The 27801-nt window shown below is 29.3% G+C and overlaps 3 protein-coding genes across 4 annotated transcripts; 1 reads left to right on the forward strand and 2 right to left on the reverse strand.

Annotated features, from left to right (window-relative positions):
- Positions 1–934: 934 nt before the first annotated feature.
- LOC137824965 (SWI/SNF complex subunit SWI3D) lies at positions 935–8115 on the reverse strand. Of its 2 annotated transcripts, none has more exons than XM_068630646.1 (8): positions 7566–8115; positions 6033–6568; positions 4748–5389; positions 4238–4404; positions 3407–4146; positions 3055–3251; positions 2525–2969; positions 935–1255 (listed from the first exon to the last, which is right to left on the reverse strand). In XM_068630646.1, the coding sequence occupies exons 1-7, from the start codon at positions 8002–8004 to the stop codon at positions 2595–2597; spliced, it is 3096 nt and encodes a 1031-aa protein (XP_068486747.1). In that variant the 5' UTR covers positions 8005–8115; the 3' UTR covers positions 935–1255; positions 2525–2594. The 2 variants fall into 2 exon arrangements, with proteins under 2 accessions (XP_068486747.1, XP_068486739.1); XM_068630638.1 differs by having other exon boundaries at positions 935–1259.
- A 9798-nt stretch (positions 8116–17913) lies between these two features.
- Positions 17914–20241, reverse strand: LOC137826963 (type I inositol polyphosphate 5-phosphatase 12-like). Its single transcript, XM_068633133.1, has 2 exons — positions 20135–20241; positions 17914–19151 (listed from the first exon to the last, which is right to left on the reverse strand). The coding sequence occupies exons 1-2, from the start codon at positions 20177–20179 to the stop codon at positions 18045–18047; spliced, it is 1152 nt and encodes a 383-aa protein (XP_068489234.1). The 5' UTR covers positions 20180–20241; the 3' UTR covers positions 17914–18044.
- A 4801-nt stretch (positions 20242–25042) lies between these two features.
- LOC137810812 (BURP domain-containing protein BNM2A-like) lies at positions 25043–26362 on the forward strand. The gene is made up of 2 exons (XM_068612268.1): positions 25043–25259; positions 25347–26362. The coding sequence occupies exons 1-2, from the start codon at positions 25188–25190 to the stop codon at positions 26175–26177; spliced, it is 903 nt and encodes a 300-aa protein (XP_068468369.1). The 5' UTR covers positions 25043–25187; the 3' UTR covers positions 26178–26362.
- The last annotated feature ends 1439 nt before the right edge of the window (positions 26363–27801 follow it).

Consider the following 27801-nt stretch of genomic DNA (forward strand, 5'->3'; position numbering starts at 1 on the left):
TCTCGTGGATTTTTCTTGGGTTTGAAAAAAAAAGGCAGAGTACACCCTTTGGTAAAAGTCTAGTTTGGAAAATTTTTGGAGTAAGTTTTCTGGAATTTTCCGAGCCTGATTTCTGGAGCAGGATTCTGGAACAAGATTTTCAGAATAAGGTTTCTCCAACAAAACTTTTAGGAGTTATGAAATTTGCAACAAGCTTTTTGGAAATTTAAATTTTCGGAAGAGATTTTTATAATGAACTTTTCAGAATAAACTTTTAGGATTTTTGGAAGAGTTTTCAGATTACACTTTTAGGATTTTTGGAAGACTTTATCAGAATAAACTTTTAGGAGCACATGAAAGGCTTTTCGAAACGAGTTTTTTTCTGCTGCAACGTGTTCTCCCCCTTTTCCTCTGCTGTTATCGTAATTTGTTAGAATGAGTAAGTAATGATGGGTGCAGGAAGAAAAAAACCAGCTTTCTGAATAGCATACTGAAAGTAATTAGTTTAGTTTATGACTTTTGGTGAAGGGTATAAACGTCGACGTCTAAGCCGGCAACCGATGACAACTACCTGCTTTTTCTAAATTCGTATATAGTTTGACTTTATTTAAAATTATTCACTCCTTTTAATGTCGGTTGTAAATGAAATAGAACTTAAGTTAACACAATCAATATACTTAAATCCTTGAAATTGTCCAATAAGTATTTATACTTATTATTAGTACAAATGTGGAACGAATTATAGTCTAGATTTTAAAACTATAAATTAATTTTTAAAAGTAGTCATCCAAAGATGCCATTTATTTTATAGATCAATAATGATATACGGATTTAACTCCGAAAGAAAGACACCAACAAACTAGTCCTCTTTAAATCCGCCGAAAACGGAGATTCCACAACAATAAAGGGAAGAGTGAGTGAAAAAAAATAAATGAGGTAAAAACAGGCGTAGCCATATTGATAATTGCGAGACTGCTATATATTCTTTATGAAGCCATCCAAATTTCAATATGTTCTCAACCAATAATGCAGTGAATAGCATTGAAGTTATAGAATTGAACGCGCAAATTTTGCACAACTATCCACTTGTTTAAGTTAAATACTTCAAAAATAAATTTGAAAAAAATGGCTCTACAACTTCAAAATATCAGTGAACTTCCGTCCTCTCATCTCCGGGGGGTAAGGATGAACTTCCAATGCAATACTCTGCTCACTGAATTTCCAATTGTCCGTCAATTTGGAGTTAGTCCTAACCAGCACTTGACCTTTGAAACAACTGACTGGATCAAGTGGCATGGATTATTAATTACAATGCATGCAACAAGCGTCTATAACAGAACTAGTAATAATAGAACCAAACAAGCAACTATACTGGAACTAAACATTTTTTTATCTCTACATGTGACACTCATTTTCAACTTGGTGCTTGTACCAAAAGAGATCTAGACTCTACATGTACAACCCTTTTCAGTTCCACCCACGTCGTATTCTTATTAAAGGGAGGAACTAATTTAAAACCAATCAATCAATTTGGAACAGCAAAATATTTCACAATACCGACCAAGTATTTGGCATTGTACAAGAGCAACCAAACAACTTCTGTCAATATAAAAGTATTACATTACTCTATTGATTCTCATAGATGAACAACTTTTATCTTAAATTCTCATACTTAAAAATAATCAATTTTAGTCCCTATATTTAAAATCATCTTCTAATTCTTACTAGTTTTTGAGTTCAAAACAGTGAAGACTAAAATTTATATATATGAACTAAAAGAGATTAATTAGTCTGAACTAATACGATTTGTTTTTAAATATGGAGACTAAAGGTAAATGAATAATTAAACTCATTAAGATGGGCGACGCATCTATTAAATAAGATTAGCTTCTCACTAAAAGCAACTAAAAAAGGTATTGTTTTGAACAAAGGAGTCGAGTCCACTCTCAAGCTTGTGTAGTTATATAAAACGTCCCTAATGCAATGAAAAATGTTGAAATCGAAAATGTTGAAAAACCTAATCTTCCAAAGTCAGTTTTGTAAAGTTAAATTAGACTTAAGTTAATTTTATAAGAGGAAAAATAATAATGAAACAGGTACAATTTCCATAAATAAGAAAAAGTAGTATTCAAATCATACTAGATCAACTCTATTGAATGGATATAACAGGGAGTTGAAGCCCAAAAGAGAAAAACGGACACATGACAATTCCCAATATAGGAAAAAGCAAAATCCAATAAAAAAATAAGGTCAAAATACAGATTCATGTCTTCAATTTGGAAACGGACTGTCATGCTTTCTCCTCAAATATTTCAGGTTTTCTTTCGCATGAGCGCGCTAAATATTCCCAAGTTGAACTCCATATGTTTCTTTCAGTTCATTTCCTAATTGTTATCTTTTTTGCATAATTTTTTCTATTTACTTTGTTTACTAAAATTATCATTTATGAACTACTCTGTAACACTCAACTGAGTTGATATAAGGATGATACTATGTTGACCTCAACTAAAAGAAAATCCACAACAAATTGAGAATGCATACTCACATTGTCAAAATGATGGCGAGAGATCAGTACGTATGAAGACAATAACTTTTTTAGCAGATGTACTGAACCTTTATTTTGTCCCAACAGAAGAAAGTTTTTCCTGGTTAGATGGCCGAACTGAATTTCCTGCTGCAGTCGAAGATGCTAATGGGTTTTGCAGAGTAGTAGCTACAGTGCCTGCAGGTCTAGAAATAAGTGGCCTCTGTGGACTCATCATCATTTGTGGTCTTGGGAGTGAGTTTGCAATATTTGTAGGAATTCTATTAGTTGATACAGTTGCTGGTACACCTCTAGATGAGGAAGCTGGTATACCAAGCCGCGATGCAATAATCAGAGCACGCTCATGATAAAGCTTATGCCTTGATCGCTCTACATGCTCCCTTGCCCTCAACACCACGTTCTCCACATCATTGAAAAAAGCCAACTTAGTTTCCAACTTGAGCAACTGTAAGTAGACAGAATTGGTCAAGAAAGTCAGAAACAAAACATTAATACAAGGCAACGAGATCTTTATCAGGCCATGAGATTACCTGTTTTTCTATCAACAAGGAAGTAAGCTGTCGGATTTGGTCTTCTTCCTGATTTGCTAGAACTTTTGCTTTTACTGCTGCTGCAGCAAGTGTAGAAACTGCAGCTCGTTTCATTTTTTCAAAATTGCTGTCTTGTTTAATCCTTGTATCATTATCTTCCACTTTTGCTCCATTATCTGCATGATCTTTACCTGTTCCTGTATGTTGATTTTATTCATTTTTTGTGGATTAAAATCAAAATATTAAAAAACACTGCTAAATTATTTAGACCTCTAATTATATTTTTTAAATAAATATGGCTCTTATTTTTTCTCTGCATGTGTGCGGTTGAGAGGAAGGAAAAGAGAGAGACCTGTATTTGCACCATTTTCAGCACCAGAATTTGGTCTAACTGGATTTGATGGTGACATCATATCTACATCTATTTCTGTACCATTACACTGGGATGATTTTGTTGTAACTAGTGCTTGAGAGTCAACCTTGTCCGATGACAAGGAATTAGAAACTCCATCAACATCCATGGCTGAATCTTTTGTTTCTACAGATTCACAAACTGGATTTGCAGATTGTGGATTTTGAGACTTGTTCTTAGTTGGGGGAGTAGAGTCAGAGACTATCTCACATTTTGATGTCTCTATCAGCTTTGGCTGCTCTTCTGATAAATTGTCTTTAAGTGACTGAAGTTCTTTCTTCTCTGATGGAAGAGAATCAGACACGCAAATGCCCTTTGCAGAAGTAGGTTCTTCAATTAAGGTTCCCTTCTGAACCTGGTCAGAATTAGATTTAGTTTCATCCTTGGATGTTGAACCACCTGAATTATGCAGAGTGTCTGGTGCTTGATCGTCGGATAGCTTTGCATTGATTACATTGCAATTGTCAAGCCCACTCTCATGATTAACCATTGGTTGCTCCTTTGAAGAAATTGCCTTTTCTGAGGATGCATCTTCTGTGGAAGCCGGCTGTCCCTTGTCTTGTAAAGTGTTACTTCCAATTTTCATATTATTGTGATCATTTGGTAAATCGTTATCATCCAACATTGGTTTATCCTTCTTTACATTTACTTCGTTCTGATCTCCCTCACTTTTAGAATCCCTGTGATCAAAATTCAGTAACAACATTGTAAGTTCCAATCAACAAGAACTGGACTTCATATCAAACTACCAAAATGAAAATTACCACATACCTCTCAGAACTAGTTGGTTCATTCTTATTATCCGGTGGATCTTCGAGAAGAAAGCAACACCTTGCAGCAAGGTCAGTGCCAGGAGAATTTCTTGACATGGATTTTATGGAGCTATGAGCTGAAGCAACAGCCACATCAGTACCCACCAAGTGTGCAAGGAAAGTTGCCTGTAGAAGAAAGCAACATAATCCTACTTAGCAAGACTACATGGGAAATAACAGGAAATGACACAAGGAAAGAGAAAGGTTGTATTTAATGTAATAATAAGTATTATTTAATAGTGTAACAAACACTAGCAGTTTTGAAAGGCTTTTGTGGTCTGCACGCAAACAAGACATGACACAGTGCACAAACAGCAGTTACAAACTTACAGCAAAATATAAGTAATTCAAAATTATTGTCCTAAAGATAGGAGATTTGAATTAAATAATTCAAACCAGATACTTATAGTCACACCCAAAAATACACAGAATTAATGTTACTGTTCATGCATCGAAGTATTCAACTTACCAGTGCCATGACTGGATTACCCACTTCAGCAAATGAAGAAGGTCCTTCAGGTCCAGGAGAATAACCAACAGCAGCAAATGCTTCCTTAAGAGCATTTATAGCACATTCATTGCCTGCTTCCTGATCAGACTTCCCCTTAACAGCATCTTCAGATTTAGAAGTTCCCTCACTAGCTTTCTCATCACTACCTTCTTGTAACTTTAGATTGTCCTCCTGACTCGCCTTCACTTCAACATCCTCAGCCTTGGAAGTTTTATCCTGATCGCTAGTATCATTCTCAATACACTCTGAAGCATCCTTGCCCACAGATGAGTCATTGTTTGTTGCAACTGGATCTGTTGGTTCTTTGCAACCAGCATCAACATTATCCTCAAATTCAGCAAAGGTATCCTCAATTGGCATTTGAACAAAGTACGATATGCACTGAGCTTTTGTTTTTGTTCCAACATGTTCTGCAATTTCATTCCAATTTTCTTTATAAAGTTCTAAGGCTTCAAGGAGCAGAAGGGTCTCTTGATCAGTCCACTTTCCACCATTAACCCCTGCAACTTCAGCTGGTTCCATGAGTATAAAATCCAATGAAGACATGCCAGAGCCAAATCTTCTATTACTAAAGCAGTCGGAACACAGATCAAAATCTGCCTGTCAGACACATCACAGAATAGATAAAATATACAAGATGAAATGGAGGAGCAAAGTAAAAAAATCATGAATAACCACATTCCAACAATGTATTAGTGATAATTCAACAGAGAGTGAAATAGCTAACCAGACTGCTGCTAACTAAGTTACAGAAACCACTACACCCACAAAATCAATCAATACAAACAATGACCTTTTGAGTCAACACTTGGCCTCTCTTGATGGTTGATTTTTTTGTAAGTTCACTGGCAATTGAAAAGGTTTCAAAACTGACTGTAGCTGTTACACTATTCCAGAAATTTTCCTTTTACGGTGGCATTTAACAAAGTTAAAAAATCTATAACACAACTCAGATTAGAATGTAAACTGATTCCATACCATCACGCTACAAAGGTAGTAACGGAAAACATTTATTGTATATATCATAAAAATGTGCTAATATATTAACTCATTAAAAGTGTGATATAGTACAAACATACCAACCAATGGAACTAATGCTACCACTTTTATAAGAACACCAAGTTTGGGACAAGATTGCATTTGAGTGATATACAAGGAATGATAAATAAATATATTTAAAGTTAAATCATATCTTCGGTGTATCACTATAAGAAGCAATTCAATTTCAATAATAGATACCAACCTGCTTCTGGCAATGGTAACGTTTGCGAGAACAATCAGCAGAACATGAGTTGCAATGGTACTCAAGCATCTCAACAGCTGGCCCCTCTTGTTTCACCAACTCTTCAGCAATAGTAGACTCTGGAAACAAGCCAGAGGCTGTAGCTGGAGTCATTTGGCTAGACCTTTGAACAGGTCGACATAATTGGAGAGTTTCAAAGTGATACAATTTTTCAAGCAAAGAACTCTTTTCTGCATCTCCGTCATCCTCCATGGCAGTTACCACAGCAGAATCCATTGAAGGGAATGGGTGGAAGTTAATTAAACCCCAGTAGTCCAAAAACTCCATTACTTCTTGCCTAGCTTCCATGTCTCCAACATTAAGCTGTGACATATCTTTCAATTCAATTTGCACATTGGGATTTGAATGAAACTTCTTCATTATCCAATTTCGTATCTCCATGTATACATCAGGCGTCCGATTTTCAATTTTGCCATTAAAGAAAGAAGGCAACATTTGCTTCTCAATTTCATGAATATACAACCATGAAAACCAACCTGAAATTAAATTCCAATGGTAAATGACTAATTTAAGAATAACGTCTTTTAGCTTTGGATCAAAACCTAAAATCGCTTATTGCAATTAAATATTGAAATAGTAAATCAACGATTTGAACACTCGGGGCACCAAAGATTTGCATAAAAGTACCACCAGTATCTTGTTGGACAACTACATGATAGGAAATAATACTCATACTACACCGTTCTTTAATTATGCAACATACTCTTGGACCCAGCAGCAAGGATGATGTGTTGCAGTGCAGTTTTCTTCTTGTTTAGGGTTAAGAAAGTTCCAACAAACAAAACAGAAACACTCAATCAGCTTCCATACAGTTCTTCCTGACCTTTCCTTGCTACCTACTACAAAAGTCTACAGTCAACGGCTATTTTGTTAAAAGTCACTGTCATCGTCAGCAGTGGCGGACCTAGAACGTTTGAGGGTGGACACCCCCTTAATTTTGTAAAATTACAGTAAAATATATGAAAATTTTAATTTTTGCTCCCGAAAAATTTATATATTGATTCCATTATCAAGTAACAGACTCATGTTAAAATAGGAGTGTTATATTGTTTGCCCCCACTAGTCCAGAGCCTCGGACGCGCCTCCGGTCATCACTTATTTTACTAGGCCATAAGGTTAGGTTGGTCTGGTCAAATTTCAGAATATAGAACTATTACACACAATTTTCCACATCAAACCTCCTCTGATGTAATTTAGAAAAGCACCTCAGTTCTCGAACAACTACACCTACTTAGGGAAACGTAATTTAAATTGCGAATTAGGGAGATAAGCAGACTGCAAATGGTAAGAACATAACTTAAAGAGAATCTATCATGCACCAGTTCATCCGAATCACTCGTTCGTCGCGAACATCAAGTGAACAACAATGGCATAAAATCGAACACATGGCCTGTTCCATACTATTTGCTACAATTGAAGCCCTAAAGGTAAGCATAACCAAATTAGGGTTCGAGAAAGGGCGCAAAGTCTCACCGCAATGAGTGGGAACCACATGCGCATTGGCACCGCGAGATCTGATGGCTTCGAATTCCGCTTCAATCGCGGCCTCCAGAGTCTCCCACTCGCTCTCCTTCCTGAGCTGCTCGGCGAGCGCGGCGGAGTCGGCGGCGGAGAGGTGTGTACGTTCGGAGTGTTTGACGGCGGCGGGAGTGGAAGCGCCAGCGGAAGAGGAGGCGGCGACGGAGTTGGGGGTTTGGCGGGCCCGGGTGAGGGGGCCATTGTGGAGGGGAGGAGGATGGAGCGGCGAGGCCTTGTCCCGAGCGGCGCGTTTGGAGGGGGCGGAGGATGAACCGGAGGCGTTGAGAGCGGCGGACTTGCGCTTGTTACCTCCGGCGCGGCGGCGAGACGATGCGGGCTCCGATGCCGGGGAATCTGCGGCGGAGGGAGCAGCGTCGCGGCGTTTCTCCTCCATGGAGAAGAGAAGGAGAAGGAAAGGGGTTAGAGGAGAAATAAAATTGGGTGAGTGAATGTGAAACAGTGGTGGTGCTGCCCTTCCCTTCCCTTCCAACACATATAATACGTCGTCGTTATCTCATTTCATTTCCCTCTTTTCTTATTTCCACCTACGCCTTTTACTTTCCCCACCCCCACACACTCCACTCCCTGCGTACGTGTCCCTTTCTAATTTTACACTCAATAATTATTATTTCCTAACATAATTCTTTTAACAACTCAATCTTTTTGTATTAATCAAAATTTAATTTTACTACATAACCTTTTTCTTTATATAAAATATGTGTTGTTGAAAATAATTGACTGTTTGAAAAAATAAACCATAAATTCATGCCTAAAGACAAGTGGCACGGGTAGATTTCAAGAACCACTTTTAATATAAAAAAATATCCACTTTTCTCTTTCCTCTCAATCATAAATAATAAAAAAAACAAATATCTTTTATCTTACTCCCATATTTTTTTAACTACTTTTGATTTAATATTTTCCATTTCTTGTCTTTGGACCTTTTTTAAATTTAATTATGATATTTTTATGTTTCAAACAATAACTATGCAATTTTTTTTTTATAAATTAGAAAAGTGTGATTTTGATATACACAGATCTTAAACAGAGAAAATAACCTAAATAAATATATATATCAGAAAAAAGAGGTACCCCAAGCTTCTTTTTCTCTTCTTTATCTCCGTTGTTCTTCAAATAAATAATTTAAGTATAATTTATATATTTATACATAATTTATATATTTATACATAATTTATATTTCCATCATGACAACTTTTTAAGTATAAAACTAACTTAGGTCTAAAAATTTTGAAGAGTAAATTATGTTTTCTTTTGTTTTGGAAATGTAAATATTATATTTTTTATTTCATGATTATTTTATTTTCTGACGTATACAAGTATATAAAACTTTTTATACAAAATTATTATATATAAATCATTAACTTCTGCAATAAAAAAATCACCAAAATGTTTTTATACTACTCTTAAGAAATAGAAGTGTTACACATTTACAAGTTAGTATACATACTCAGAATATGCACCTTACAAAAATGAAACAATACCAAATAAACTAATCCATCAAACTAGTTTATAAAATTATAGGAATTCTCAGTCATTTCAATTTGTGAGCTATAAAAAAAAATCTTAAAAGCATACCTTTCCTGTTCTTATCGCAAGACATATTTTATAAGAAATTATGGGTCATTTTTATAAAGTTTTTTAAAAATTTATGTAACGTTGTATTTGTTTCTATTTATGAATATTCGTATTTTGTACGAATGGATAGTAATTTTTTAGATTATTAATAACGAAAATTAATTTGATAATATTTAAGACAAAAACAATTAAGTTAATTACTTTTAATGATGTGATTATATTATAAGTATCATGTATCACTATACAAAAGAAAATATTAAATTATATTAAACTGATATTAATGGTAGATAAAAAAATAATTAATCATTATATTAATTAAATTATCTACTATTTTATAAATTAAAAAAAATATTAATATTTATTTCACTGGTTTTTCAATCAAGTGCGATGACTAATTATGTGAATCAACGGTTCTTCTTGTACTAGATTGAATGACTATTACAACACTTTGTCATCAGTGAGTAAAACTAACTTGTCTCACGACAAGTCTAATTCCAGCTCACAGTGAGAGGTGAAGAATGAAAGTCGTGATTTTGAAGAAGTGATTGCACAAAAACCTCACAAATATTTTCAAAATAAGATAGGAAAATATTATATTATTAATTTTTAAATTGATATTTTAATTAGCTACTAAAATTTTAATTACCAATTAATTAAATTAACAAATATCATTAAGTTAAACAAAATAGTTAAATACATTAAAATTTTCTAACATCTTCTAAAACACCCTTATCGCGAATAAAAGAAGTACACAATAAGATTGATTAACAAAATGTAAAATATTAATTAAAGTGATAATATTTTAGGAAAAACAACATTCAATGAAGTGAAAACAGTTGAAATAAAGTTATATTTTTCAAAAAGTGTAATTTTTTAGATTAAAGTATTGACAATCATTAAAATAAATCAGTGACAAACTTTATTTTTTATAGCATAAAAAACTAAACCAATGCATTTAGAATTTGAGAAACTTATTTGATTGTTGAAGAAAAAACTTATTTGATAGAATGAATTCAGAGAGAGATATAAAAAGGATACAATGAAATGACATAATGAACAAAAGTAATGAGATGAAATAATGGATAAATCATGTGTTGTGTAGCAAAATAGTGTTTGACAATATTACACATTCCTTTGCTGTGTAATAATAATGGTGATGAGGATTTCACGTGTGTGTGTGTGATGTAGTTGAAATTAAACAGATAGAGTCTGAATTAAAGTTCCCAAAAACCAAGTTGAGTCAAAGATTCTTTATTTAATATCAGTGACAGTTGCCATGTTTTGCAACTGAAACCAAACAGTGGACTACATGTTAGTTTGTTGTCAAATCCTAAGTCTCCTTCAAAATGAATTGTTCCCTCAACCAACAATGATAATGGGTCAAATTATTACCACCACTTCTGTTTTTTTCCAACTTCTTCCTTCGTTTCCAACGTTTTTTCTTCTTCCTAAAAACACTCACATCACAAAATTATTGAAAGTTTACTTATAGATTTAGTTCTTCAGCATCTATATAGTTTTAGCTATTCAAAGTTTAATCATGTTTATTGAGTTATGATAAACATGAGATTTTACTTTGTTATACTTTCACTGTGCTTATTAGATTTCCAAGTACTTTAATTTAAAGAGTTAAATGTCTTTTTATCTTGTAATATAATGCAAAATTAGTTTTTATTTTTAATTCGATCTTTAGACTTTATGGATTTTTTAAGAAAATTATGAGAATATGTTATTACCAATTTTTAACAAATTTTTAATATGAATTATATTATAATATTATAGCATGCACGTTACCTAATAATAATTAGAATGAAATATTTTAAAATTATAGTTTAAACTGAAAATCCGTTTATCATATATAAAAGAAAACTAACACTGACTCATTCTAATAATTTATTAGATATTTGTTCTAATAATTTCTTTATAATAAATATATAGAAGATCTAAAGTTTGGATTAGGAACTAAACAAATTTTGCGAGAAAAATAAATATTTAATAATAATTATAAATATATTATTAGTCCACTTTTCTATTAACATATTCTTATGATTTTTTTTATCAACAATAAAAAAAATAAAATAAATGTGAATCACTTCAGAGGTGTTTCAACCCTTATACAGAAAGAAAAACCTTAACCTCCCAATAAAAGACATGTACCCCTAAAAAAGCTCCAACAAACAACAGAACGAACCCCTACTGAACCTCATAGCCTCCCACCAAAAACCAACAAGACTACAATATCAGACCATCCTCATGCAAGCTAAAAGGTCAAAACACTAGTCAGAATAAGAGAAGATAGCAGATTTCAACTTGGACGTTAGCCAAGACCATACCTTTAATTGAATCATAGCAAACATTTCCACAATATCAACCACATCCCTTTGAAAATAACTTTGTTCATATGCTTCCAAATCTCGCTAATTACTGCAATCCATATTGTTCCCCAAACTTCATTCACCATTGTTGAAGCGTTACACACCCTAAATGATGAAAGTTTAGAATTGGATCGTTATGAGACACAAACGACATTCCAAGCCAAGCAAAACACTGACTCCAAAAATTCCAAACTACTTTGCACTAAAAAAAAGTAACGATAAGACTCCTCCTCCAACCCACAAAAACAACACAATAGACTATCAACCATGATCCCCCGCTTTTCTAAATTGACCTTAGTGACAATCTTATTTTCCAACGCCCTCCAAACAGAGACAAACACCCTTTACACCTCCAAAAATTTATACAATGATATATTCTCTTTTTCAGCACGCCTCCTTAAACAATTACAATCTGAATTAACCATATACTCTGGGAGTTCCCCATCCTTCCAAATCCACCTATCTTCCTCTCCCAAAGCAGGACAACGCTCTTGACAAACCTGGTCAAGACCGTTCTTCAAAGTTTTTTCACAAACAAAAACCTCCTTCTCCCAACTACCTTTCATTCCCACATTCTTATGATGAAACAACTAAAATGATATAGTGATACCAAATAATTCAATGTTTATATTTTCTTAAAATTATTTACTTGAATGACAGAATGGCGAGTGCACATGACTAAATATATTGGGATAATTTTCTTTTTCTTAAAAAAAAATATCATTAAGAACCGTGTTTTTTTTAATGAATATATAACTTATATACATAAAGAAACTACAATTGTTACAATATTTTGAATGTATATAGATATAACATATTTATCGTTTATATTGCTCAATACAATTTCAAATGATTTTTTTATATTTTTTAATTATTCAATAATTGTTCTTTAAAAACTTTCTCAAGTTGAATAAAAAAATTTGATTGATCCAAACTTATATACTAAATATTGAAATTGTGTATTTGATAATATTTCTACAGGTGATCTCTCAAAGCATAAATACACTCAAATAAAATGAAGATAATTAATTTAATTTATCTCCACAAAGTTTGATGCGCGCAACTTAAGTAAATAATAATAACAAAAATAATGTTAGTTTTTGGTTATTACCATTTAGGAACATGAAGAAAAAGTTCATTAGAAAATTAAGAATGTGTGATAAGATTGGTATATTTAAACACCAAAACGACTATTAATATTATGACTTCTTAGTGGTATTGTGTTTGTTATTAAGTAAGTTGTTTAACCTTTGCAATTGACCAAACATCTTTCAACCATTCAATATTTATTTTCTGATTTGAAAAAAAAATGTTTTTCCTTAAAACTTTACCACTCATTTTATTTGGACTTTATATGAATTTTAATGTATTTAAACTTTTATTATTTTCTTTGAATCTTTGAATTGTTTGATGGGCTGAAACAGTCCAGAATAAAATTTCATTATTCGCAATAAAAATACAAATGGTGGACAAAATTGACTGTTCATATACATCCACTCATCAAAAAATTGAAAATTAAAGGAAAGTAATTTAAAAAAAATGAAATATCTAAAAAAAATCAATGAAGCATGATGACTAATGATAAATCAACACAATCTTTATATTAATGTTGTGTCTATTCCGAATTTAAAAGCAAAGAACTGCCTTCCCTTTCTCCTCCCTGTACTATATTACATGTGAAAAGTCATTTTCAATTTTTTTATATTTTTAAATAACTTTAAATGAAGTGCATTCTTATATTCTAAATCCACAACACTTCTACTTTTCTTCAATCCTCCATTATTTGAGTGTATGTGGGAATCAGTGAAAAGATTTGTAGTTTTCCAAATTTCTTAGTGTGAATATTTTTTTTTAGTTTTATACTTATTTTTGCACCTCGTTAACTTTTTTTTAAATTTTGTGACTTTTAAAAAATTAAAAAAAATAAACGAATGAAAACATAATTACTACAATAAAAACAACATAAAACTTATCTTAATCACCAATATTTACTATCCATCATTATAAGTAACCATCACTTGAATATAAAGAAAAAATTGATATACTCAAAAATATATTATTAAAGTTAAAAAAAAAATAAAGATGTGTCCTTATTAATATTAATAATAATAATAATAATAAATATAATAAAAATCATAATAATACAAAAGAATTTATATGTGTAATAGTTAAAGATTTTTTTTTCACTGAAGAAACTTAATCCTCATGTAATAATTTGTATATAATTTGTGATTTTTTTTAGTGACATTTTAGGACGTTTTCCTGTTACTAATTAGTATATAACACTTTTTGATAGTGTAATTAACGATCAAAATCACGTGCTAATACTTTTTTTGATTGATTTTAAAAATCTGGATCTATTAAATTTATGTTGTTTCATTGCTGTTTTACTCAGAAAAGAGAAGCAAGCGTGAAGCCAAAGCCACGTCTGCAATCTGCATGCAAAGGATCAATCAACCGACTTTGTTCGGTTGAGACAGTGCCACGAGAACATTCCGTCTGCTACCTTTTTCCAAATTATAATTAATAAAATACACGAGCAACACGTATATATATATATATATATATATATATATATATATATATGAGGTAGAAGGTAAAATAATATAAATAAATAATAGAATAAAATATTTTTTTTATTAAAGTTTAATAAATAAGTCTAAAATACTAACAATATATTTAGTAACTGTAAGTATAAAAAGTAAAATCTCAATTAAGTTAAAATCCAACAACAATCATTATAAATATGTTATTTGTTTTAACGGTTTTGTCTGATAATCAAACAAACTGATTCTGACTTTATCAAGTATACACACCTGAGAGTGATTCTGAATCTAGAAGTCGAGAGCTGACCCAGATTCAGTAGCTGAGTGATAGTCTACATCTATTAGTCGAGAACAAGCCCAAATTCACGTAACAGAATCTAAGTTAGCTGATTCAGTAACCGAAATCCTAAATTATCAATGAGAAGCCGGGAAACCAAGAGGAGGAGAAAAAGAAGTTAACTATTTATAATACTCTATAAGAAGAGAAGGATTAAGATGACTCTTAAAACATTTTCAAGATAATATTTTACATATCACTTTATAGACTTCAATTTTATAAAAAAATTATTGAAATATGGTAATGTAATGTAAAAAAAATCTTAAATTTATGACAAGGGTATTATATATATGACAATAAATTTTAAGATTAAAAATATATTTAATTACAATATTTTTTTTTAAATGGTAAAACTGAAGTGCAAAGAAATTATTATAAAAGTGCGAGTCTAATAAGATTTTACCATTGAAACAAAATTTATAAGAAAATTTTAAAAAGGGTACGAGACATACAATCTTAAACTAGAACAAAATATTGGAAAAGAGTTTTATACGACTTTTTTATTGTAATTATTTTTATAGGTAAGTATATATTTTTTTAATTTAATAATTTTATTGAGTTTAAATTAAAGAATTATGAAGTAATTTTGATTGAACTTATGTTTCTAGATTTTTTTTTTTAATTAAATTAAGTAGATTCTAGTTTTTTTTATAGGTTTGTTTTAAAAACACTTGCTTAAAATTAACTAAATTTATTAAGTAGTGAAGTGGTTGAATTTGTTGGTGACTATGTTATGGTGGGAAGTAATTCCACTACGGTGGCTATTTTAGTCATGAGAAATTATTGATTTAGGAGTGTTAAACTGTGATGATTATTGTATAAAAATGGAAGGACAAAAAAGGAAAGTCAGAAATTTGAATAAAAATAAAAATATAAGGAATGATATACGTGAGAGTTGTGAATGTTTTCTTTTACCTCTGAAAAAAAAAATAGTATGCGATCAAATACTCAAGATAGCGTTTAATGGGGGTCCAAATAACCAGAACTGAAATTTTTTATCCCTTTTCTCGTTAAATATGTTCATAACAAAAAAGATAACAAAGGGATAAAATCAATGATAGTTCAACTTGGAGAATGTTCTCAATTTGAACGTTTGGTCTTATAATAATAATTTGAATGATCCCAATAGACATTATTGATCTGGTTATCATTTGATCTAAGAAAGTTTTCTTTGATTATCTGATTTTATAATAATTATTTCAATGAATATTTGATTTTGGATAATTATTGTTGATCTATTGATGGTTTGATATTGGAGAGTGTTCTTTGACTGTTTGTTCTTGAAATAATAATTTTGATGATTGTTTGATCTCAACTATGGATGCACTCTTTGAAATACACACCAAAAGAAAATTTATTTTAAGAATGTGACTTATTAAAACTTTGCTCGAAAAAACCTACCTTTGGGATAAATCTTGTGCTAAGGGAAAAAAAAGTACGTCATCATTATCAATACTTAAGTCGTAATATCTTTTCAAGTGGGACACATTCCAAGTCTTTAACCAGAGTTTGTCATTTAGTCTCATTGAACTTATGCATATCATATCTTGATGTTATGGATTTAAAATTGATGTATGCATCTCTCGCTATGAATAATGTCGTCTACTGAAATAACTATTGTAGATCAACAACTAGTACACCAGGTAAGTTCCTTGGAAAGACAGGTGAGCTATCAGTGACACGCTTAAATACCAAGTCTTTACTTGTGATAATTTTTTAGAGAGTCACTTTTACAGTACCACACTTTATATCTAGTAACAAGAATAATTTTTTTTCTTATGTGATAGATCAAACTAGTTGCAATCACAAAGCATACTCATGTTTTCCTACAACATTATTCTAGTAACAATAAGCAGAATATAACCAGGAACTAAACTCTAATATCACTCTTGGGTACTAGAGTAACAACACAAGAACTCAACTAAAATAAAATAAAATAAGAATCGACAATTGAGAGGCCATATGAAGCCACAATTATGCTTCTAGTGAGTACCATAAGACTTGTGGTCCGGAAACATTTTACCTGAACCCCCACAATAGGCGGAAATATTCTTACCAAAAAAGAGTGTTGGTATCTCGAGATGGAAGGAAGTGGTTTGCCTTGCAAGTCAAGTTATGACAATGAGTTTGCTAAAGACGATGAGAGGAAATCTATCTATAGAAGATCCTTTGACGCTCTCAAATAAGTAAAAACATAGAAAATTATAAGTATATAAATAAGTATGAAAATTGAGTAACTACTTTTTGTGTGATTGATATGTATTTGTCTATTTAGACTTTGACTAAAATATTCAAAAAGAAATTTAAAATAATTAATAAGATATAATTAATTATTAAATATTTATCATTCAATCCATTATTACTAAATAAATATCTAAATTATATTATTATATTTTATTTAATTAGATTATATTTGATTTGATTAGATTTCATCAATTTAATTGCATTTTATATAATTGTACGTATCTCAATATATATAGAATACAGGTAGACACAATAATTATTTTTTTCATTAGAAATTTAAAATATCTTTGAACTTTAAGAAGCAACTCGGAAACCATTTTTTTACAACCTTATTCTTATTTGATCTCATATTTACTTTTACTATTTATTCCCTCTTCTAATCAATTTTTTTATCTATTTAAATTATGACAAATTATTAATTAAAAAATATAATATCCATGAATTCAAATTTTATTATTTAACGAAGATGTTTTTATCAAAAAAGGGTGTGATTCTTTTAAGGTGGAAAACATGATATTTTTAAGAAGCTTTCGAAGATTAGTCATTGAGTTGTTAATGCAGATTGAAGGAAAATTCACCTACAATTTTTTTTCGACACTCTAGTAAATAAGAAAGAGAGATTTATGAAATACAAATATAATACTAAATGAAAAAATTGAGTGACTATTTATGTGAAATCAATGAGTTTTAAACCCTTAAATAAAGACAAGATAAAAAAAAAATAAGTATAAATTACAGTTAATTATTAAGTACCTATATAAAATATCATCATTGAGTTATGGTGAGCATGTCTTATCATATACATATAAGTTATTTTAAAGTCAGATAGCTACACTTACTTTATAATAGATTAGTGTATTATCAATATAAAGATTTTTATACTATCAATCAAATAAAAAGTATGCTGAATATAATTTTTAAAATGGCTATACAAATAAACTTACCTTGTAATTCACGATTAGATAACATTAATAAATTACCAATTTATTTAAATTAAATACCGAAAATAATTAATAAAATGGATATTCTTCCAAAATTCTCATGGTTAAAAATAAAACATGTATAGTCATATTTATTATTTGCTATTTATTTATTTATTATAAGTGTTTGAATTATCATTAAGAAGTTTAAAAACTCTTTCACTCTCACTAAAAACTCTTTCACTCTCACGACAACAAATTCTTTGGAAACTTGTAAAACATACATTAAAATTCATACAAGTCTGTTTTATAAAGTTCTGAAGTTATTTAGAAATTATAATATCTTACACAACAATTATTCAGATGATACAAAGATAAGATCATGATTTTCTTCAGACACTTTGTTCTTTTTGGAGCTAATTATCATACTTTGTAGCACTTGGCCTGGGTTCAAAATCATCGTACTTCGTAATACTTGGTCTGGGTTTAAAATCATCATACTTCGTAATACTTGGCCTGGGTTCAAAATCATCGTACTTCGTAATACTTGGTCTGGGTTCAAAATCATCGTACTTCGTAATACTTGGTCTGGGTTCAATATCATCCTTCTTATTAGCATTTAACCTGAGTTCAAAATCACCATACTTAGTAGCACTTGGTCTAGGTTCAAAATCATCATTCTTGATAGCACTTAACCTGAATCCAGAATCACCATACTTTGTAGCACTTGGCCTGGGTTCAAAATCACCGTTCTTGTTGGCACTTAACCTGAGTTCAAAATCACCATACTTAGTTGCACTCGGTCTAGGTTCAAAATCATCATTCTTGATAGCACTTAGCCTGAATTCAGAATCACCATACTTTGTAGCACTTGGCCTGGGTTCAAAATCACCGTTCTTGTTGGCACTTAACCCGAGTTCAAAATCACCATACTTAGTTGCACTCGGTCTAGGTTCAAAATCATCATTCTTGATAGCATTTAGCCCGAATTCAGAATCACCATACTTTGTAGCACTTGGCCTAGGTTCAAAATCATCATACTTCGTAACACTTGGTATGGGTTCAATATCATCCATCTTGTTAATACTTAACTTGAGTTCAAAATCACCATACTTAGTAGCACTCGGTCTAGGTTCAAAATCATCATTCTTGATAGCATTTGACCTAAATTTAGAGTCACCATAATTTGTAACACTTGGTCTTGGATCTAAATCAACATTTAATCTAACTTTAGAATCATCATATTTAGTAGCACTTGGTCTAGGTTCAAACTTATCATTCTTGAAATCATTTTTAAAATGTGGTTTACCCATCTTAGTATCCAAATCTTCAGTGAACACTTTTTTCTCTTCAGTCTCTTCACATTCATGCTTGGAATCTTTAACAAGATGCTCTTGAGTCTTGGCATTATTTTCAGATTGAGATGGAAGAAGGCCTTGGAGTCCTTCTGGCATTTGCTGGTCTTTCATTATCTCTTTCCAGTACTCCCCAGGATCTTTCCTTGCTTCTGTAATGGCAGTTAACTTCTCCACACAAAGAATCCATTAGAAAAAAATAAATAAAAGTCCGTCAAGTTTGTCTAAATCCCTAACTCAAGATTATTTTTTAACACTTTCTACAAATAATCATGATTTACACCGTTTTCTTATACTTTTCTCTTTTTTCATTTATAAACAATAAAAAAATACACGTTTTTTCTTTCTATCAAATGCAAACAACCTTTAAAATGCATTTTATTTAATAACAATTTTCATGAAATACTTAATTTTAATTGATGTTTAACTTATAATTACACTATTATCTTCTGTAGTTTTTTTTTGTAAGGAAACGTTTTACAAATAATATTAAGAGAGTAATAAATTTTAATATAATTAACTGATGACTTTAGTAAGTATGAATTAAATTTCTATAAATAAGAACACAATTAAACCTATACTTACTTTATAAACACGGGAAAAAAACTTCTAAAAACATCAACGCAAAAATAATAGACAGTTAACATTCGAACATAAACAAAAATAAAATGTAATAGATATTTATTATTCTACAAATATACAATATAAATCTAAGTTTTCTCATTATTTAAAGGTAGGGAAGAAAATATTAAAAAGAACCTTGGACTACGTGAAGTTGAATAGTTTAACATAGTAAAATAAATCATTTTGGCATGTCGTGATGATAATATTTCCTCGTATTTTATAACGCTCGTTTTAATTCATTCACTCCAAATTATTTGAATATTTACTATAGTTAACAAAATTTTACTATATGGTTTTGAATAGTTATTTATTATATGATTCTGATAAATCTCTAAGTAATATATATTTTAAAAAATAATTAATCATATTTAATTAAGCCAAAAATGGTCAGAATTATACAAAAAAAAATTGACGAACTAATGATTTCTTGTTGATTACACACTAAATCATTTAGTCCCAATAGGCAAAAATAAAATATTGCTAAGACAATAAATATAAAAGTGTAAAAGAATGAAAGATGAACATACCAAGAGAGCAAATAGAAGAGAAAGCAAAGCAAGAGAAGGCCTCATTGTGAACAAAGTAATAATATAGAAACCTTAGTTTGTTTTTTATGATTGTAGGAAGATATGCACTTCCTATTTATAGCCAATGTATGGAATATTCACATGTTAATTTAATGCTAAATGGCAGAAAATTATTGAAAGAGTTGGTACATAATTGATCCACATGGTACATAATTGATCCACATGAATCAGGATAATAATAATAAATAAACGAAGAACTTTTCTCCAAAGATTTTTTGTCTTGAAATGCAAATCAGTGTGTTGAATTTGGCTATTGATCCTAATTAATGTTTAGCCATATTAAAAAGTGTGTCAAATGAAATGCCTCTAATTATAAACTTCTTGTTTTTAATTAACTCTAATACAATAAAGTGTGAGAAAAAACAAATAGGTAAATAAAGCATTTTTTTTTATAATTTAAAACCAACTTGTGCATTTTCACATTGAGTTTTTTTTTTTCATTTAATTTATTGATAATTAAATTAATTTATATTCGAAAGAAATTTGATTCATTTGATCTCATTTTTTCTTATCTTTACAAGTATTGTCGAGAAGTTCATTCAACCCAACCTTGAATTTTAAGGTTAATAACAACAATATTTTCATAAACTGCTTTTATCTCTTGTTAACCCTTTCCACATAATTTAAGGGTGTATTAAATATAATTTTTTTTCGTGTCTATTGTTCATGATTTTTTTTAATATTATATAATTATGATTCCGGAATAGTTAAACAAATTTAGTTGATATATTCTTAAGAATAATTTTATGTATGCTTCTTGGAAATAAAAGATAGAAGTTTCTAATAAAAAAAATATTTACTAAGTAAATGTTAACATAAAAGTTTGAAGATAAAAGATTTGATGGTTACAAACTTCCTAAATTTGAGGTTTCCAACTATTTTGTGATGATTGATGATGCAAATGGGAAAGATGTTAATCTTGAATTTCTCTTAAAATTTGTGGTTTTATTCTTGTTATAATTGTTTTCTTAGCCTTGATTTCATAATTTCTTAAGTTGGAAAGACCTTTGAAAGTATTATAGAACATTTCGTGGCTTATAATTATATTTTAATAAATTAAAATTCAGATTTGTTTTTATAATTATACTTTAATAAATTAAAATTCAGATTTGCTGGCGAAACAAAGAATACTAGTTTAATTGGTTAAAATGATAAAATTAAATCGATTAAAATCACCTAAAATCCAAAGTTGTTAAGTTAACTTTGTTTTAATGGACAAACGAGTTTGTAATTGATTAAAATTACTTAAAATTCATATCTTTATTGGTTTTGATTTAATTAATTAAAATGACTTTTTAGTCAATTAAAATGACTCAGGAGTGATTTTAACAAATTAAAAATATTATTTTAACATATTAAAATATTGAAAACTTACTAAGCTTTCTTTTAATCCATTAAAATTGTTAGGCACTAAATTCTGTACATTATCTCATTTTAAAACTAAATAACACAAAATCTAAATCATTTTGTCTAAAAACACTTTGTTTCACAAGAGAGACTCTTACCTAACATAAAAGCAATTTTGATAGACTTATTTCTCTAATCTTTGGTTCATATATGTGATTACCTTACCTTTGTATCTTTTCTTCTCATTTGTGCTTAAACTTTCTAGGTGATGTTGTATTTTTTTAATATATATGGTGTGTTCGATTCTCACAAGAATTTGTTTATAATTTTAGGGTTTTACAAAAATGATAATAAAAGATATCGTAGGTTTAAGATCTTATTGTGTCTATTGTACTTTTTTGTTTATTGAAGAATTATTAGAAAACATGAGAATATAGTAAATTGGTCTAATCATGGTGATTGACAATTGGAATCTTGATGTGTTTCTCTCTCTCTTAGTTCTTAGTTTTTAAAGTACACATCATATACTTGTCATATACTTTATATAGTGAAGTATCTTTAAATTTAAATTAAACCTTTTGTTTTTTTTTCTAAAAGTAATTTATTGCTTTATTATCAATCAATTCAGTACTAATTTATTTTATTGTTTCAAAATTTGATAATATTTGAATTCATAATTTTTTAAATAAACCTTAAAAATGATAACATTAAATAATTTGAGGAGATTACAACTTTCTAGAGTAAATTTATTCCTAATAAACTCATGAAAGTCAAATTTTCAATGTGAATGTTTTAATAGAAAAACAAACTCATAAATACAAATTAACTAAACAAGAAAAATAAACTTAACTAACTTTAGATTCCTAAAGAAGCTAAAAATTAATCATTTCGTAATAATAATAAATAATAAATGATGAAATTACAGTTTCAATTCTATTTATTTTTAAATACAAGAAATAATAATATATTTTCAAATTTATTTTTTGTTTTTTTTTCCTACGTAAATTTTAAGGTATAACTCAACCTTATAAAATAAGAACTTATAAGGTGAAGTTTGCACTCACTTGTATACTATTAAATGTTTTTATCTTTAGTCAATGTGTGATTTCCAATACACTCCTACGTCGAGACTCGTCAACTCGTGCGTGATACTATGTATTATGGATGATACTATAGCGGGTAACATGATAAACCCAACAAACTTCCGTTTTGATAAATTATAAATGACTTTATAAGCTAACTCAATTTTATAAAATTAACTTATAAAATGAGATTTGTACCCACTTATATATCATGAAATATTTTTATTTTTAGTTGTAAGATCTTCAATATTTTTTTAAAGTAAAAAAGAAAATGAAAAAAAAGAGGTGTCACATCATAGACATGTACCATGAATGTTCTTCACTATTAAGCACACCATAAATGTTTTTTACTCATAAAAGCCTGATATAATTGAAGATGGTTTCTTTTTGTGAATGGGTTAAATCCAAAATTATATAAATTAATTCATTAATTGCCAGGTTGCTTCAAAATGTTTATTTATTTATTTTTAATTATATCCTAGGATTTTCTTTTGATGCTGCTGACCGAGGCAAATCCTATATTATATAATTACCTCGTAAAATTATACAGTTATATTCTAGGTTGCATGAATAGGATTTACATATAAAACAAATAATCGATTTAAATATTATTATATTTGGGACAAAAAAGTAGATCAATATATTTGTATAAATAATAAGACAAGAATTCTTTGATCGTGTCGGATTAAAGTAGATCCAAAAAGGAAAGAAAAAAGATCATCACGACAATAATAATAATAACATATACATTTAACAATTCAGGATCGGTTCATGTGATCAATGATGTATTTCTTTTCCCAATAGTTTAATATATTTTTGACAAAGACCAAATAATTAAATTATTAATTTAAATTAATAATGCTTATATCCAAACATCATTAAAAAAAATATATTTCGTAAAACTTTGTCTTACAAATATTTCTAAGAATTTTATATTTACAAGAAAATATTCTGAAAACTCATTTCTTACAACCTTTTAAAAAAAATTGCAAAAAAAATCACTAAATATATATAAATAAGTTTGCTACTATAATTATAATAAAAAAGTTAACATAACTGTATTAGATATTTATATTTAGTATATATCGATTTGTAATTTACTAAGTGAACTTGTTCGAGATCACGCATCGACTAGAAATAAGAATATTTTTTTATATATAAGTGGATGCAAACCTCATTCCATTAGTCAATTTTATGGGGTTAGTCAATTTTATGGGGTTGAGTTAGACTTAAAAGAACACTTGTTAATATGGTATTAAAGTTATATATTAAACTAAGAATTTGTGTGAAAACCCTTAATTATAAAATAAATAGAATAAATAAACTTTATTGTGAAATTTTACTTAAAATTTTAAAATTTGATAAATTTATTAATTTATTATAAAATTTATAAGTGAATTATGATTTGTTTATGTATATTTATGTTTTAGGCTTGAAAATCTACATAAAATCATTATAATTTTTTTTATTTGTACAACTTGTATCTTAAATAACTCTTAATTTTTACAAACCGTACCAACTCTCTATTCCGTAAAACTCACTAGTTATATAGATCAATACTCACTTCTAAAAAACATGTTTGAAAAATTGACATATACAACTTACATATTTAAATTTAAGTGTCTATAGATTAAGTTTAAATTCAATCGAATTGAAATAAACAATCATATATAACTAAATATAAAATATATTTTTTTATTGAATAATTTGAATTATGTTAAAAATCCAACATTAATTAAAAAAAATATATTTTGTAGTATATATATAAATAACTGCAAACTTATTGATTTTGTAAAGTTAAGTTATATTTAAAATTTACTTCTTAAACTCTATTTATAACCAGACCATTGGACTTATCATGACAAAAATCATATTTTAAAAATAATTTTTTAATTAATAAATACTAATTACATTATTTATTGCTCAATAATTGTATCTACCTTTTTTTTAAATAGGAAATGGTAGTAGGTGCAACTTCTCAATAAAAATATTATTAATTAATAACGATGTGACTTATTGAGTATAAATCATATGCTTTTTTAATTTAGTAATTGATCATTTATTCGTTAAGATCATCTTAGATTATTTAAGTTAAATTTAACCAAATTTTTATATGGTGACACTGCGTATTTTGTTTGTTTAAACAAATTAATTGATTATTAATTAATATACGAATGAATCAGAACCTACCAAAAAGTGAAGTATTCACATTAGTCATATTAATATTGAAATAAATAGTACTTAAACATTCCATTATAAGGTTTCAAATAAAAAAGTACTTAAATTTACATTACATAACTAATTCTGTAAGAGTAATTTTTCAAAATAAAAATCCCCTTATATTTTATAAAAAGAAATAATTTTTTTATGAACATTTCATTTTAATATATATATATGCACACACACATCAAATGTACATATATTACTTATTATTTATTATTAATGTTATGGAAGGTATGGAGAAAATGACGTAAATCAAAGCATGTGTCTGATGTGATATGATTAGTCAGTGAGCAATTATTTACCAGGATCTATTTTGAGAGGCAAAGGTGACGAAGTGTTCAATGCATGCAAGCAGAAACATGGGCCAAAAGTATAAGCTATGGATCATCTTTCTCCATCTACTCATAATCACGGTACATTCAATGCAAATCTTTTCTTTCATCTCAATTTTCACTGCTAAGTTCTTTAGCTAACTAGTATTCTCTGTTGAACTTTTGCAGTGTTCCAGTGGCAGCAGAGGCAGGGAATTGGTTGGAAGTGGAACAGAAAACAAAATCTTGGAAGCAATCTCTGATGAGAATCATCCAACACTGCACACAGAGCATGAGCATGAACACGTTCATTCCCACATGGACCCTTCTGTAATGGTGTTCTTCACCTTCAAAGATTTGAAGGTTGGGAAAACAATGGAAGTTTATTTTCCCAAGAGGGACCCTGCAACCTCTCCTAAGTTGTGGCCAAGAGAAGAAGCTGACTCTCTCCCTTTCTCCTTGAACCAACTCCCAAACCTCCTCAAAGTCTTCTCTTATTCTCCAAGCTCTCCCCAAGCCAAAGCCATGGAAGACACCCTGAGGGAATGTGAGAGTAAACCCATCAAAGGAGAGGAAAAGTTCTGTGCCACCTCTTTAGAATCCATGCTTGACTTCACTCAAACCATTCTTGGCTTCACACATGATCTCCAAGTTTTCACCACCTCTCACCAGACCAAATCCAGTGTCACTTTCCAAAACTACACTTTGGAAAACATAGTAGAGATCCCAGCTTCCAAGATGGTGGCTTGCCATACCATGCCTTACCCTTACACTGTTTTTTACTGCCACAGCCAAGAAAGTGAGAATAAGATATATAGGGTGGGACTTGGTGGTGAAAACGGTGATAGGGTGGAGGCCATGGTTGTTTGCCACATGGATACCTCCCAATGGGGTCATAGTCATGTTTCATTTCAAGTTCTGAAGGTTGAACCAGGAACCACTTCTGTGTGCCACTTTTTTCCAGCAGATAATCTCATCTTGGTTCAGAAACTGCAACAACACAGTCTTGCAACCATGTGATGTGATGGTTTAATTGCTACAATAAGTACTGTGTCTGGAGCCAAAGTTTGTTATGGTTATGGTTATGGGTATGGGTAAATTTCCTGCTTCTTATGAACAAGAGGCTTCAGGGGCTTGTACAATTACAACTTCTAAAGACCTATGAGGTCATAAGTAATGAAAGAAAAAACTATCACTACTTTTAATCTACTGAGTTATAGTATTTTTTTTTTGACAAAATAATATAATTATTTTATCTATAAATTCATTTGTAAAAATTCTTTTATATAATTCTTAAACTTTTTTATTTTGAATTTGTCTATAAGTTTATTTTAATCTATGAAAAAATAATTTTATCTTTCTACTTTGATTATATCGGTTAATATTTGTTTTTAGCTTATTGACGAGTTAATAATAAATAACTAAAAAAGAAGAGAATTCTTGCTTCAATTTGTAATCTTGGTGGATGATTAATGTATATGTAGGCTTTGAAACCATGCAAATTTTTCAGTAATTTCTCACAACTTAACACTGTAGATGATTGAGTGGGTAATTTCAAGAACACAATGCTCTTGATTTGTGTGGATGTGGATGCCAAATATTTTTAACAAAATTTGAACAATGAGATCTAAGTTATTATGATATTTATGAATTGAATTTTGGATAATAACAATGAGAATTGTTTTTACACGAAAGAAGTACAAATAATGGAAGTTGACCTACTACTCTCAAGTCACTAAAAGTATATGAAGATAATTAAGTGAATCTAAAATATTGAACATGTATAAGTTGAAGTTAAATAATATTCTGAAGTCTTTAGTTTTAGGATTAAAATATGAATAATTATAAAATAATTACTTTTAATGATATATTTATGATTGATATTATATTGGAGAGATATAACAAAAGATTATATAGTTAAAACTTTTAAGTATTTCCAATTGATATATCAATCATAATGAATTTATATTACAGTTATATTTTAAATATATCTGATGGATACAACTACGTACAGTATGTTTCTTATTTTTTATATGAACAAGTACCTCACGGTGTAGTTTTATTTAATAATCTAATTTTCCAAATTAGAAGTTAGCATGGATTAGTCATTGTATTTGTATATCAACAAGAAGATATCTCAACAAATCATTAAATAAAAACTAATTTAATAGATAAAAAATAATAAATCATTATATTAATTAAATTAAATATTATTTTATAGATTACAATCATTATTGATATATAAAGTACTTTATATTATTAATACAAATTTATGAATTAATTTTTAAATTGATATCTAATTAAGTATTAAAATTTTAACTACCAACGGTCTAACCATAAGTGTCTAAATAAGATTTTATAATGAACCGCGAGAAGCTCTACCTAAATCATCGATGTTCAGACTTTTTTTTACATAAGTTTGACTTCCAAGTTATAAATAAGAGTCTTCTGACATGTTCAACTAATTAACTTTTTTACTCAATCTATATAAATAAGACTTTATAATGAATTTAGAGTTGAGAGTTTAGAGTTTAAGGTTTACTACTGAGAAATATTATGTGTTGTAGTTTTAGTCTCTTTCTTAGTTAATTTATGACGATGAATGTCACTACAAGAAATTCATTAAATAGAAATCTTAAAGACA

The sequence above is a fragment of the Phaseolus vulgaris genome, chromosome 11 (genome assembly GCF_000499845.2).
Source record: "Phaseolus vulgaris cultivar G19833 chromosome 11, P. vulgaris v2.0, whole genome shotgun sequence".
Classification (NCBI taxonomy): domain Eukaryota; kingdom Viridiplantae; phylum Streptophyta; class Magnoliopsida; order Fabales; family Fabaceae; genus Phaseolus; species Phaseolus vulgaris.

Bases quoted from the DNA above. Each gene is read 5' to 3' on its own strand.
- LOC137824965 (XM_068630646.1), bottom strand. From the start codon at position 8,004: ATGGAGGAGAAACGCCGCGACGCTGCTCCCTCCGCCGCAGATTCCCCG. The intron at 4,405-4,747 runs GTAAGTTGAATA...TTTCTTCTACAG, and splicing joins GTAATCCAGTCATGGCACTG to GCAACTTTCCTTGCACACTT. The intron at 4,147-4,237 runs GTATGTGGTAAT...TTTTGATCACAG, and splicing joins GAACCAACTAGTTCTGAGAG to GGATTCTAAAAGTGAGGGAG.
- LOC137826963 (XM_068633133.1), bottom strand. From the start codon at position 20,179: ATGAGGCCTTCTCTTGCTTTGCTTTCTCTTCTATTTGCTCTCTTG. The intron at 19,152-20,134 runs GTATGTTCATCT...TGTGTGGAGAAG, and splicing joins CTCTTCTATTTGCTCTCTTG to TTAACTGCCATTACAGAAGC.
- LOC137810812 (XM_068612268.1), top strand. From the start codon at position 25,188: ATGCATGCAAGCAGAAACATGGGCCAAAAGTATAAGCTATGGATCATC. The intron at 25,260-25,346 runs GTACATTCAATG...GAACTTTTGCAG, and splicing joins TCCATCTACTCATAATCACG to TGTTCCAGTGGCAGCAGAGG.